This window comes from Pipistrellus kuhlii, unplaced genomic scaffold (genome assembly GCF_014108245.1).
Source record: "Pipistrellus kuhlii isolate mPipKuh1 unplaced genomic scaffold, mPipKuh1.p scaffold_m20_p_4, whole genome shotgun sequence".
NCBI lineage: Eukaryota > Metazoa > Chordata > Mammalia > Chiroptera > Vespertilionidae > Pipistrellus > Pipistrellus kuhlii.
The window spans coordinates 58800637-58816151 of NW_023425540.1; the positions used below are offsets into that span (position 1 = coordinate 58800637).

Below are 15515 nucleotides of genomic sequence, written 5' to 3' on the forward strand. Positions count from 1 at the left end.
CAGCTAATCAGAGTGGGTATGCAAATTAACCCAACAAAGATGGCATTTAATTTACATACATGGAGGGAGGGAGGAGTGAAGACTGAAGACAGCATAGAAGGAAGTGGGAGGGAAAGTGGAAAGCAAGGCGGCTACCGCTGCTGGAGGGAAAGCACTGGCAGTGTGTGCAGGGTGGGGCGGGGCAAGGTGCGCAGGGCCAGTGCTAGCGGCCATGGAGGCGGCAGCAGTGGGAGGCAGCGGGGGCAGCAGGTGAGGTGAGTCCTGTGGGTGGGGTGGGGCAGTGGCAGTGGCAGGCGCAGTGGGTCGGGCACGCGCAGCATTGGTGACCGCCCTGCCCCGCCCTGCCCGCCAAGCGGGAGAGGTGGGAGAGCTCAGAAAGATGGCGGTGGCAGGAGGGAAGCCTGTCAGAAGTCTTGCAGGAATATTCCTGCAACAGGTGCCTAGTTTATTACATATTTGTGGCTGCTTTTGTGTGACAGCCACAAAGTCAAGTAGTTGCGATAGAAATCATCTCGCCCACAAAGTCTTATCATCTGAAGCTTATTTATTATCTTGCAGAAAATGTTTGCCAACCCCTGTTCAGGTACTTAGCCATCTTAGAGCTTACCGTCATTTGGGATGGGCTTGAATGGAATCCAGCCAATGTATATAGCCATTTATAGACTGTAAGAAAAGGAAAAGGGGGTGGGGAGAATATAGTAGATAGGAGACTGAATGTCGCCATCTATGGTACCTTAGTAGAAAAGAGAATGAGAGGTAGAAGGGAAAATAATAAAAAATGCATATGATTCATTCTGCTTTGAATTAAAACAGGTTTTTTGTATATTGGTTTTTTTATCTGACAACTTTGATAAATTTTCATATTTCTTAAGAATTTTCTGTTTTGTTTTCTGCTTTCCAATCATTACTCTTTCCTTTTTAACCATTGACTGTGCTAATTAGGACTTACAGGATTGTGTTGAGTAAAAGTGGTGCAATAGTAGAGATCTTAATTGTTTTTGGTTTTTAAAAGAATGCCTCATACATTTCACTGTAAATAGTTATTTACTGTAGGTTTTTGGCAATTTCTCTTCTATTTCCACCTTATTAAGAGTTTTTATCTTGAACAGATGACTTTTATTAAATGTTTGTTTGTTTTTAATCTATAGATATTATCATAAAGGTTTTTCTCCTTTAATTAAAAAATTTTTTTTTTTTATTGATTTCAGAGAGAAAGGGAGAGGGAGAGAAGAGAGCTAGGAACTGATGAAAAAGAATCATTGATCAGCTTCCTCCTGCCTGCCCCACACTGGGGACCAAGCCCGCAACGTGGGCACATACCCTCATCAGGAATCAAACATGGGACCTCACCACAGGCCAATGTTCTATCCACTGAGCCAAACCAGCTAGGGCTCTCCTATAATGTTTTAATGCAGTGCATGATACATATAAATGATCTATGTTAAACAATCCTTACATTCCTGGCTGAACTCAGGTTGGCCCTCCTATAGTTTCTTTACTGTATATTATTGTATTCTGTTTTGTGATATTTTGTTTAAGATCTTTGTATCAATATTCATGAATGATACTAACCTACAATCATTCTTTTTCACACTACCTTTGATTTTATATTGCAATTATATTGGCATTATAAGTTGCATTGGGAAGATATATTTTTTAAAAATATATTTTATTGATTTTTTCACAGAGAGGAAGGGAGAGGGATAGATATAGTCAGAAACATCGATGAGAGAGAATCATCGACCAGCTGTCTCCTGCACACCCCCTACTGGGGATGTGCCTGCAACCAATGTACATGCCCTTGACCAGAATCGAACCTGGGACCTTTCAGTCCGCAGACCGACGCTCTATCCACTGAGCCAAACCGGTTTCGTCTGGGAAGATATTTTAAGTATTTCTATATTTTGGAAAGTTTGAATAAAGTTGGTACAAATTGTTTATTAAATTTTGGTAGAAGGTGTCTACAACCATTTGTATCAGTGGAGTTTTGTTTGTATGTTTATTGGTGTTAGGAGGAGAGGAAAAATACTTCCACAATTTTTCAAAAGTTACAGAACTATTAAGGTTTTCTGTTTTTTCTTTAATCAATTTCCCTTCTCCACCTCCCACCTTAGAATTATGTTCATTTTATATGTTTGGGCTCTTCTCTCTAATAGGTAGTATTTTCAACTTTTTGGTTGAATCTTCAACCTCTACAACAGGGTGTACAATAAAAAGGAAGGCTTCTTCTCTGCAGATCTCAGACCTGTTTTCTAGAGACAATGTCGGTTGTTGTTTTTTATCCTAACATTTTAAATCTATACAATCCTTTTATTTTTACTACAACAGGACAGACCATATGCAACATAGTGATCAGCACACTTCTTTTTTTATTTTACTTTTTTGTTGTTCTTTTACATTAATGTCTTCTTTTGAATGCCAGTACAGTATTCCACTGCATGGTTGCTTCCTACTTATTTAAAAGTAGTTATGCTTTTACCCCAATAAAAACTTTCCCATTTGTTCCCTAAGAACCCATTCTTTTTTTTTTTTTTTTTTTAAACATATTTTATTAATTTTTTTTTTGCCCCCCTCCTTCCCTCCCACACATCCCCTCCCTCCCCAGAGTTTTGTGTCCATTGGTTGTACTTATATGCATGTATACAAGTCCTTCGGTTGATCTATTATCTCCTCCAGATCTTCCTCCCCTCCCCACTGTTATTTGACAGTCTGCCTGTTGCTTTACTTTCTCTATATCTGTCTCTTGGTTCATCAGTTTATAATGATCTTTATCATCCACCCATGAGTGAGGTCATGTGGAGTTTCTCCTTCATTGATTGGCTTATTTCACTCAGCATGATGCTCTCCAATTCCATCCAGGTTGCTGCAAATGATGAGAACTCCTTCTTTTTTATGGCAGCATAGTATTCCATTGTGTAGATGTACCATAGTTTTTGGATCCAATCATCTGCTGACGGGCACCTAGGCTGTTTCCAAATTCTGGCTATTGTACAATAGATTGTGCTGCTATGAACATAGGGGTGCAAATATCCTTTCTGATTGGTGTTTCTAGTTTCTCGGGATATATTCCTAGAAGTGGGATTACTGGGTCAAATGGGAGTTCCATTTTCAGTTTTTTTGAGGAAACTCCACACTGTTCTCCACAGTGGTTGTACCAGTCTGCATTCCCACCAGCAGTGCACGAGGGTTCCTTTTTCTCCGCAACCTCGCCAACACTTGTTGTTTGTTGATTTGTTGATGTTGGCCATTCTGACAGGTGTGAGATGGTACCGCATTGTTTTGATTTGCACCTCTCGGACAATTAGTGACTTTGAGCATGTTTTCATGTGCCTTTTGGCCTTCCTTCTGTCCTAAGAACCCATTCTGTTACTCCATTCTAATAACAGCCATCACTTCAGAGAACTCCAATTGACCCTCAATATGCCTTATACTCATTAATAAATCAGTTATTGTTTCTTGCTCCATAACATCCTCCTTGGAAGAGGGTGTATTTAATTTAATTCAATTAATCTTTAATTTAAAAACAAATCTATTTCAATAATTTAGATGTCATATAATGTTTTTAAATCTCTGGGCTTTTTTACAATTTATCCTAATCTGAGGAATAGATGCAGTTTTCTCCTCTTTCTCATGGTTGTCCTGTTTCCACTGCCACTTATTTAAAGTCTATCTTTTCACATGTTGTGATGGCTTACCAAATTTACATATATTTACTTCTGGATTTTTAAAATTGTATTTAATGGTAAATCTATTCATATGCCAATAGCAGAGCTTTTTTACAACTTTTTCTTTTTAAGTAACTGGATTTATAGAGTTGAAAAACAGTAGAGTTCCTATATGCCCTTTACTCAGCTTCCCCTAATGTTAACATCTTACATAATCATAATATTTAATAATCATAATTATTAAGACTCAGAAGTTGTTAGTAAAATATAATTAACTATATACTGCTTTACTTATAAAGACTTTGTATAGTATTTTTAAATGTGGTAGGTATATTCCTCCTGCTCTCCTATTTTTGCTTGTTAGGTGTGTGTTTTTTTAATATATATCTAGCGGCAGAAAACAAACAAATTTTATATCCTGTTTTCATTGGGACAATATAAAATTTATAAATTAACTTAGGGAGAAATGGCGCCTTACATTTCTGAACCTACATAAACAAGAACAAAGTATGTCTCTCTTTTTGTTGAAGTCTACTTCAGTATCATTCAGAAGTGTTTTAAAGTTTTCTTCATACATTTTGGACACTGTTTTATGCCTATTTTATTACTTTTTAAATTGTAAATGGGATCTTTCCTCCTATTCCATCTTCTATCTGATTTCTCTTTGTATATATAAAGGAAACATTTTTTTTATATTTTGTACTATAGCACATTACTAATTTATCTTATTATAGCAATATTTAGTTGATTCTTTTGGATATTCCAGGTATATAATTATATCATCTACCAATAGTATTCCTTTCTAATTTTATTCTTTGTGTTGACTAGAAATAGTGTTTTATGATTGATTCTTTTGGTTTCTTTTCTTTCTGTTGGTATTTTTCTCTGAAAAGAACTATCTAAAAATATTGACAAATACAACTTTTTCCCCCCCTTCATTCATTGAGACAAAACAGTAAAAGCTTTCTTCTCCCTTACCCTACTCTTAGGTTAGCATCTTTACTATAGAAAAACAAATTGGAATATTTGTATACTGTCACCAAAGTGAAAGATTCAGATGTTTTCCCATTTTATAAGTTTTTTCCCCCCTAAATATTGAGTTACTTGCATTTAAACTGTATTTGGTATGAAATTCTTGTGATTGTATAAAAAGCATTCCAAAGTAAAATTATGATTGATTTCTCAATTTTTGCATAAAGCAATTTTGAGTTAGGGAAGGATGGCTGCAATATCCTAAAAGAATATAAGGTACACTATTACTCCATGAAACATCTTATTTTTCCGATAAAATTATATGAAACATTTTCTTCCTACAACAGAAGGCACTTTAATGATTGTCTTCTGGAGAGGAAAACAAAGATGATAGAATGTTCTAATTGTCCATCTGAAGGGTTGAATGTTTTCTCTTTTAAAGAGCAGTTTTAATAGTTTCTACTCTGGCTCTTTCTGTGATTGTGTAAGGTAATATCCTCTGTATTTTAGCATACTTATATGTATCCATCTCTGTGTTACTTACTTTTCTTCTTATTTTGTTTTTTATTATTTTTGTGCAAAATCACCTGTTAAAATTTTACTTGAAATAAAAAATTTTAGGGCTTACATTATTAAGTCCTACCTGATTTCTACCTTTGTCACAGGCTTTTAATGTGCTACCTGTTTCCAGACCTGCTTATTAATGGTAAAATTTTCTCCTTCATTTTTGTGACATCTCCTCTATCTTTTTCAATTACCGGTACTTCTTTACCTCTTGTCCATTGGTTGGCTGGACAGGGTCTTATTATAGTAGATCAACATTAAGTCTTAATAAGAAAGTTATGTTACATGTCTGTTTTTATAGTATAACTTGTATTTACCTAGCACTTTTACTCTTCATCCTGCTTTGTTACGTAATTCTAACAGTATATCTGTAAATTATATTAGAGCAGGTAGTAAATGTCCATTTTACAGTTCATAAAATGAATTAAAATGAAGGGGCAAAAGTTAACCACAACTAAGCCTAAAATTAAGACTCAAGTTTCCAAATAAAAGTCTGGTGCGCATTCTTTTCAATCATAAAGACTTTTGTGGGTGATTTCCACCTTTCAGGACCTACGTCCCTTGATTTCCCTTGATAGGGCCTTTTAGTTGGTGAACTCCAATATTGTCATGACTAGCCAGTGTTGTAACCTATCTGCCTTAATTTGTATAGTGCATTTTATTACAGAAACAATTTTATGTCATGATCTTTAAGTATTGCTTAAGTACAAATTTTGTAATACTTTTTAACTTTTAAAGAATTATGATTGCCCTAGCTGGGTGCTTCAGTGGTTTGGAGCATCATCCTGTATACCATGATCCCTAGTCAGAGAACTCTTCCCTTCTCTCCCCAACAGTCCCCTCCCCTTCTCTCCTCTCCTTCTCTCTCTCTCCTCTCTCCTTCTCTCCCTCCCTGACCTCCCCATCTCACCCTTCCTTTCTCTAAAAAAAATCAAAATAAAATATATCCTTTGGTGAAGATTTAAAAAAAGAAAAAAAAAGAACTATGGTAGGCAGGTTTTATTTATTCCAAAGTGAGCTTGGGATTAAACTGAAAAGAGAATCTGGGTCTTCCTAACTTGGTTAGTCTTCATATAACTCCTTGCTTTCTAATATTCTTCATGATAAAAACCTCTTATTACTTGGCTATCTTCTATATATTTTCTTGTCTCTCCTCTTCTTATTACAGTCATATGATTAACTTCAGACTCTGTTTAATTTCTCTTTGACAAGCTATACTCCTAAAATTATTCATTTTCTTTAAGTATCTTTTAGCCTCAGTCTGAGCTTAGTGGGTTCCAAGACCTCATATGCCATAGCTTGGCCTATTATATTCATCCTTTTGAGTAATTATAATAACTTGATACTCGTCATTCTTATTTATCAATCTTTTATTTAAAAAAAAGACTTGAAGTCTCAATCTAACGCTCTCCTTTGTGTCCACTTTGTTAAATGACTGCCTTTTAATGAGGCCTTCTTGAAACTTCAGACCTACTTCTTCATGCATGGTGTTTAAGACTAGCCTTAGTGATGGGATGCACTAGTTAATCTCATTAATCCATTCTGGCTCTAAAATTCTGTGACTGGCCGGGACCGGTTTGGCTCAATGGATGGAGCGTCGGCTTGGGGACTGAAGGGTCCCGGGTTCGATTCCGGTCAAGGGCATGTACCTTGGTTGCGGGCATATCCCCAGTAGGGGATGTGCAAGAGGCAGCTGATCGATGACTCTCTCTCATCGATGTTTCTAACTCTCTATCTTTCTCCCTTCCTCTCTGTATAAAATCAATAAAAAATATATTTTAAAAAAATAAAAATAAAAAATAAAATTCTGTGACTATCGGACAAAATTCAGAAATAAGTTAGTATTGCTAATATAAATAAATTTCTTATTAATAATTATATTTTCTAGGTGTTTTGCCTGTTACGCCAGGTTTAATATCTTTAAAATCTTGAAAAAATTCTAACCTGATAAAAATCTCATCCACTCTGAAAAGTCAGATGTGTTCAGACACTATACAAGTTCTCTTCTAATTTAGTCCTGTTTGTCTTCAACTAAGACTCCATCGTTTCATCCTCTTAGATGCTACTCTCCTTGAACAATATTGTTTTGAGACCTAAACTAAAATATTAACAAAATTCTTCTTATTAAATGTCTCAAGAATTTTGTTTCTTTATCCCTTTCTTTATAAACAAGCAGCCACTATATTTTTAGTAGTGAATTTCAAAATCCTTTTTAACCTTATAGGTCCAAGGGTAGCCAAGGATGGCTGCAGCTTCATATGATCAGTTGTTAAAGCAAGTTGAGGCACTGAAGATGGAGAACTCAAATCTTCGACAAGAGCTAGAAGATAATTCCAATCATCTTACAAAACTGGAAACTGAGGCATCTAATATGAAGGTATTAAGATTGTGACTTTTAATTGTAGTTTATCCATTTTTATTTAGTATTCCCTCTTGTAAACTTGGGTTAGACACTTCACTTTCTTAAAAGTATATTTTAAGTTAAGTTGTAATATGTAAACGCTTTTTCTTACAAATGTTAACATTTATACTTTGAAATAAAATGTATTGAATTTACTCAGTGAGTCATATAAAGAAATAAGTATAAAACCTCAGTAACTAGTTATTTTTTAAGTTATTTTTAAGCTTAAGCATCACTCTATGAGGCTGGATGTTCTATGTAATTTATAGGAACTAGCTTCATAACTTGAGAATATATCTCAATTGTTAAATACTAGATGCCCGGTACACGAAATTCGAGCATGGGTGTGTGTGCGTGTGTGTGCCCCTTAACCCAACCTGCACCCTCTCCAATCTGGGACCCCTCGAGAGATGCTTGACTGCCCGTTTAGGCCCAACGGGCAGTTGGACATCCCTCTCACAATCCAGGACTGCTGGCTCCCAATCGCTCACCTGACTGCCTGTCTGATTGCCCCTAACTGCTTCTGCCTACCAGCCTGATCACCCCCTAACCACTCCCCTGATTGACGCCTAACTGCTACCCTGCCGGCCTGATTGCTCCTAACTGCCCTCCCTTGCTGACCTAATCACCCCTAACTGTCTTACTGTGCAGGCCTGGTTGCTCCCAACTGCCCTCCCCTGCTGGCCTGGTCATCACCAACTGCCCTCCCCTGCAGGCCTGGTCCCCCCCAGTTGCCCTCTCCTTCAGGCCTAGTCACCCCCAACTGCCCTCCCCTGCCAGCCATCTTGTGGTGGCCATTTTGTGTCCACAGGGGAGCAGCCATCTTGTATGTTGGAGTGACGGTCAATTTGCATATTACTCTTTTATTAGATAGGATATAGGCCTAGTGCTCCAATTCCTGCACCAATGGGGTCCCTTGGCCTAGCCTGCGGGATTGGGCATAAACTGGCTCTCCGACATCACCAAGGGATCCTGGATTGCGAGAGAGCTCAGGCCAGGCCCCCACCAGTGCACAATTGGGGCCGGGGAGAGACACGGGAGGGCTCCAGGGCATGTCTAGCCCATCTCAGTCCCGATTGCCCAGACAGCAGCAGCAAACCAATCTACTGGTTGGAGCATCTGCCCCCTGGTGGTCAGGACATGTCATAGCGACTGGTCGATTGTCTGCCCCCCTGGTGATCAGTGCTCGTTATAGTGAGTGGTTGAGTGGCCTTAGCATTCATTAGTATATTACATTTTGGTTGTTGAACAGCCTCAACTGGGCATGTAGCATATTAGGCTTTTGTTATATAGGTAGCTTTCTTCCCCAACTCTCTCAGATCTTGTTGCCACTTAAATGCTGTGTTTATAGACTATCAAGAAAATCAGGTTGCCCATAGCCTTCCTCCCCATCTCTCTCAGATCTTGATGCTACTTAAATGCAGCTCTGATAGATTATTAAGAAAATCACAGGACCTTAATAGGAAGAGTCCTGAATGAAAGTCAGTACCTAGTCCTATTCCTGGTGTTGTCTCAAGCTAAATTGCATCACCTTTGGTCCTCTTCTGGAGTTAATTTTAAGTTGCCAAAGGAAAATACAGACATTGCACTACCCTAGAGGAGTTCCATGGTACCTTCAAACTCTAGAATTGGTTTGCCAAATAACATGACAAGCTATGTAACCTCTAAGAAAAGATATAAAATACTCAATCTGCAATGGGGAAAATATGTTCTAATTTCAAACCAATCAAGCTTAAGACTTACAACTGTTTTAATTTTTAATTATTAAGGTAGATTTACTTCTCACTGAATTTAATAACTTTATTGGAATTCATCTATAAAACTGTTACCTCCTTCAAAAAATTTTCCTGCTTTATGTTCTTTCTGCGCCTCTGCTATTTCAACATCTGGGTTCTATACCCTATTCTCCTATCTGTTCACTACTCCTATTTCTGATTCATTGTCTATTCTCTTCTGAGTCCTTTTTCTGTACATTTTGAGGTCTTCCTTATTCTTCAAGCTTCTATATATTACTGAACTATTGTTGCTCCTCTTTTACCCTTTATAGTCAATATTCTAACAGTTCAGTCTTTTTACTCGTGTACTTTTCTATTTGTGTATAAATCTTTTCTGTTTTAATTGCCTATTTCTGTTCTAAAAACTTTCCCTAGCAATGATAAATCTCCAAGATATCTACCTCAAATCTTTTTGGAAATAATGAAGACTATAAATAAATGTATGTTCTTACCACAAACTATGGGTGTCCCTAAAAACAGCCAAATTAGTTACCTACTAGGTTAAAAAAGAATAGTTTCGTATTTTAACACTGACCAGTACAATGTATCTGCAATTGTTTTACATGACATGACAAAAATTTCAAAGATACAAAATTTAAAATTCCCAATAGGACTACTCTTTCATCTACTTTGGAGGTATATCTTGCAGAGAACTCCTGACTGGCCTATCTGAATGTGTTTTATAGTGGATAGCTCTGAGATGTCTTTGAAGTTTTTAACTACTTGAACAAATTCAAAATTCATTTTTAAGAGGCATTTTATCCTACCCTTAGATCCATTTCTATGCTGAAGTGGAATGTCAGAGTAAATGACAAATCAGACCCTTAAATTTCTACAATGGACTATCAGGTTGACAACTTATCCGGTGATATAATATACAACATGAACATTGACATTTAAGATATATCTGAATTCAACCATGAATTGATAATTACCAACATGTGCATCTACAAGACATTCTTGCTAATCTATCCACATATGTCTTTAGGATTGGGCATATGGTATCATAGCAGTTACAACCTTATAAGGAAATTATTTACATTTCTCTTCCTTAAGAGACTGTAAGCTATTAAAGAGCAGAAACTGTGACCTGTTTATTTTGTTTTAGAATATTGATTTGTAAAAAGACACTTGGAAACAGTGTCACTCTACGCTGGATTAAAGTTTATCCAAAACAATGGTTATCTTGTGTACCCCCAACCCCAAATCACTTATTAGACTTTGGAATACCTTGTACAATCTTGAATCACGTTTATTAATCATTAAGCTACTTATCCCAAAGAAAGGCAAGGTGTGTCCCTCCAATGAGATCATTTAAGAATGCCTGCTATTTATGCAATAATACCATCTAGTGGCAAAAGAGAACACTGTTTGCTGTTCACATGGCATTGATACAAACTATAAAAATATTTTTGTATACCACAGCAAAATAGGCATGTAACACTGTGAACACTGACTGTATATTTGAGAATATTTTAAATGTTTTTTAGGTATAGTGATGGCACTGTGGTTGTGTTTAGAAAGAATCTATGTTTAAATATACATATTAAAATATTTACAGAAGAAATGATATGATGTCTGAGATTGTTACAAATCTGGGTGGAGGTGGGGAAATGGAGAAAGTAGGTATGGGAATAAATGAAATAAACCATGAGTTGATAATTATTGAAGCAGGATGTGAAGATATATGGAAGCTTATTATGATATTCTTTATAATTATGTATATATTTGACATTTCTTTAATAAAAATATAATAAAGTATAATAGAGATTTCATTGGATTTAGTTGACCTGGAATCAGATAAATTCAGAAATTGTAATTAAACTTTAATGTTGTAAATACTGTATTTTTTTTTTTTTTTTTTTACTCCAGGGCTAATTATGATCATGGTGATTTTCTTCCCCAGGGATACATGTTGATTCTGGGTACAAACTAGTATTTATTATTGCTACAGGCAGAATGATTTCAATGGAGGAAGAAAACTATTGGAGGTCTTGACAAACATGTAGGCAGATGTGAAGTATTGATATTTAGAGGAGATCCAAATGCATGGGTAGATTTCCCCATGGGATATTGGCTGAATTTTTTTGTAGTGAAGGATGCTGGGAATGGACTAGAAAGACAGAATGTTAAGCAAAGTCTTGCTATAGAAGAGACATATAACTTTTACAAGACAGATCTCCTCAAGATGTTTGCCATACTTTGAAGTTTACATAAGTAGGAGGTTAAATACTTAAGCTCATAGCCTCCAAGGGACAAATCTTTAGGGCTAGGGAATCAGGTGCCACCTGAGAATCAGGCTAAACTGGAAAACAAAGTATATAAAGGTAAGTGACAGATATTGGAGTTGTGTAGGGTGGAAAACCAAAGACTGGGGAGAAATTATAATATTTACAGTCTAAATTTGAAAAAGAATCACATTCAAGGATCTTGACAAATCAAATCAAGAGAAAAATTTAGATGGGGAAGAAATAATGGCATCAAAAGTCAGGAGACAATAAGTATATAGTCACATATCTGCTAAATGTAAATTGTACTAGAAGAATATACTTAAATGTGATATATAAAAGCTTGATTTTTTTAGGGCATTAAATAAAACAGCCTATCATAATGTGTTAATTTGATGTTTTTTATAGTCACATTGGTGCACGCCTAAGAGATACAGATTCTAAATACATAACTATTGAACCAGCCTCATTGGCCATTTTCTGATTACTTAAAAGAATTAGTCTACTTACTCTCTTAACCTTTTACCTAGAACTAAGAGTCAGTAAATTTCTCTGAACATCAGCATTTGTGATAAAGATGCCCTCTACTCTTGCATAAATTTCCTGCTCACTAGCGTGGTAAACTCTTTGAGTCTCAGTTGACCTATCCAAAAATGAGAATAATCCACCTTGTATTATTTTAAAAGTTAGAGATAATTTATCCATATAGTAACTGTCAAGAGAGTACTCATTCTTACTATTATTACAAAATATCACATTGTTGGAATATAATTTGTTGCTCTTAATTCATACTAGGTAATATATGTGGAGTGCTTTCTAGACTTATCTAAAATAACTTTTTATCTACCATACCTAAGTACCAAAATATTTAAAATTATTCTTCAAGAAGATTTTTTAGAATTTTGTTATGTTCAGATATTGTGTTGTTGTTTTTTACAGGAAGTACTTAAACAACTACAAGGAAGTATTGAAGATGAAGCTATGACATCTTCTGGACAGATTGATTTATTAGAGCGCCTCAAAGGTACATTTTAAAAAAGTGTTTTAAAATAAAATTTTATGCTTTAGTTGTCAGCTTTAGATATGTATAGCCACGTATAACTTCTGTTGATTTGGGTGTTGGTATCAGTTTCCTTAGTATAGCGGTTTTACCCATATATATATATATATATATATATATATAGAGAGAGAGAGAGAGAGAGAGAGAGAGAGAGAGAGAGGGAGGGGGCGGGCAATGTGCAAATTGGGATGCCATAACAGTCATGACCGGTCAGGAGGAGGCTGCACGCGTGCAGATGAGGCCTGAAGCGGAGACAGAGACAGAGACAGGGGGACCTGCCCAAGTTGCCACAGTCGAGGGCAGGCCCACCCCGGCCCACCACAGTCACTGAAGCCAAGCACAGGCCAGGAGGGAAGAGGAGAGAGGAGAGAGGACCCATCTTTTCTGACCGCTCATTGGCTAAGCTCCCAGTATGCCACTCGCATTGTTCTTGATAACTTGCCTAATAAGAATCCAAGAAGGTGATCTAGGGTTTTTCTACCTCACCCCTGGAGGAAAAAACAAAGGTCTGCTGCTGGAGGGTCTAAAAAATGTCATATTCTGCCCTCGCTGGTTTGGCTCAGTGGATAGAGCCTTGGCATGCTGACTGCAGGGTCCGGGTTCGATTCTGATCAAGAGCATGTACCTAAGTTGCAGGCTCCTCCCTGCTCGGGGCCCAGGTCAGGGCTCAGGCAGGAGGCAACCAATCGAAGTGTTCCTCTCACATTGATGTTTTTCTGTCTTTCCCTCTCTCTTCCACGCTCTCTAAAAATTAATGGAAAAATAGCCTCAGGTGAGGAAACAAAAAAAGAAAAAAAGAAATGTCATATCATATGAAAGAGACATCTTGAAAATGCCTAAAGAAAGTTGTCATTTTTTCATGGTGAAGGGACTGGAGTCTGTGTTGATGAAAACACCTAGGCGGTTGAGGAGGTTGGCAGTGGCAGCAGCAGTGGGGTGATGGGGGTGGCACCTTCCCCTGATCAGCCAGGTTGCCTCCTGCCAGCAGGCCAGACTGTGGCTAAGCCCCCCTCTCCCTGGGGAGCGGGCCTAAGCTGTCAGTATGACATCCTCTGAGGGATCCCTGGTCTGTGAGAGGGGTCAGGCTGGGCTGAGGGGGGACACACACACACACCCCCCCCCCGCACAAATTTTGTGCACCAGGCCTCTAGTTAGGATATAAGTGTTAAAGTAAAAATATGTAAAAAGTATTTTCGTGTTATTTTCTCAGTTAAACATTTTACTGGCTTTGAATAAACTATTTTAGATGCCTTCCTTGATCATTTCAATATTTTTTTAAGGCTCATTGCTATTCTGCTGGTCACTAACTAGGCCTTTAGAAAACTGTGTACCACAGACTGGGCACATTGCCTCATTTGATGTAGTGTCCTTCTCTGTTCCATCTGGAATACAAATGCTTTATCCTCTGATGTATAAGTTGGTTATAAGCCATTTTTAGCAGAGTTTTAAAAAAATGTCTCATTTTGTTGCTTAAAATTCCAGTGTCAAAATGGGGAAAATGCTTAATTAAAACTGAAGCTAGGCAAAGAAATTACCTTTTGTTCCCTAATTGTATTATTGTCTAGCATGAATCTAAGGAAGGATATTTTGTCTAATTTTCCTATAACAGACTTCTTTTCCTCTGACTAAAGCTAACTTTGGAGAGAAAGTTTAGCCATTCTGTTTCTAAACAATTGTTATTCAGTCATGTATATTTGTGGTTCCCTCTGTTAGGAATTTGTAAGCTTCTGAACCAAGAAGTGTGTCCTTTTACTGACTCAATGCTTTAGTACACTGTCCTTTTGCAGGCTCTCAGAGAGCCTGCCTAATAGAGGCTTAGCAATTTTCTAATCTTTAGTTTTCAGGATTCTTCTGCGTATTCTCTCTCCTACCTTTACATTTCTCTAGAATGAGGAGTCGGTGAATCTCTGAGCATCAGTATTTATGATAAGGATTTCTTCTCCCTGCATGAATTGGCTGCTTAATAGTTACATTAATTTAGTTCTCCTATAGGCTTACTGTAATATATACGTATAAAGTATTTTATAATTATAAAGTGGTTAAAATTGAGAGCTAAATATGAACCTGCGATTTTACTTTTAAAACAATAATACTGAATTAAACTATTTAAAGCAATTATTATATTAAAACTTGTCTCTATTTTATTTAGAGCTTAACTTAGATAGCAGTAATTTCCCTGGAGTAAAACTACGGTCCAAAATGTCCCTCCGTTCTTATGGAAGCCGGGAAGGATCTGTATCCAGTCGTTCAGGGGAGTGCAGTCCTGTTCCTGTGGGTTCATTTCCAAGAAGAGGATTTGTAAACGGAAGCAGAGAAAATACTGGTTATTTAGAAGAACTTGAGAAAGAGAGGTAACCTTTTTTTTTTTTTTTTTTTTTTTTTTTTCATTAAATAGCAAGCATTTGTATGCCTCAATTTTTGCTATTATTTTGCATTTTGTAATGCAAGATATGAATTGTGAAGCATGTACGATGGATGACCACTAACATTTAGAGAACATTTTGCATTTATTAACTCAAAGATAGTATGTGGCTGATTGTCCCTATAAGAAATCTAAAAGTTTAAAGGAGGCAATTTCTTGGGATTTTAAGATTTATATTTTGTCACATGAATACACACAATGGGTCCTACACAGGATGCCAATTTCTATGTTAAGATATGTAGCTGATTTTTAAAATTGCATTTCTGTTTATCTTCTGAACTAAAATAACTACTAGATCTACTATAAGGTGACTGCGTTATGGAAGACATCTTAAAAGTGCCACAAGTAAAACATTTTTTAATTAATCAATTTCTGTGTCAAAAACATTGCTTGACATATGGAATGAGTTCTGGTCTCACAGCCAGTGT

General features: G+C 36.7%; 1 protein-coding gene across 12 annotated transcripts in view; it reads left to right on the forward strand.

Moving 5' to 3' along the window:
- The window catches only part of APC (APC regulator of WNT signaling pathway), a 93229-nt gene that overhangs the window by 25319 nt on the left and 52395 nt on the right, over positions 1-15515 (forward strand). For all 12 annotated transcript variants that reach the window (XM_036409719.2, XM_036409717.2, XM_036409720.2 and 9 more), the window contains exons 2-4: positions 7426-7578; positions 12545-12629; positions 14815-15016. In XM_036409719.2, the coding sequence (XP_036265612.1) occupies positions 7444-7578; positions 12545-12629; positions 14815-15016 (422 nt within the window). In that variant the 5' untranslated portion in view covers positions 7426-7443. The remainder of the gene's footprint in view (positions 1-7425; positions 7579-12544; positions 12630-14814; positions 15017-15515) is intronic.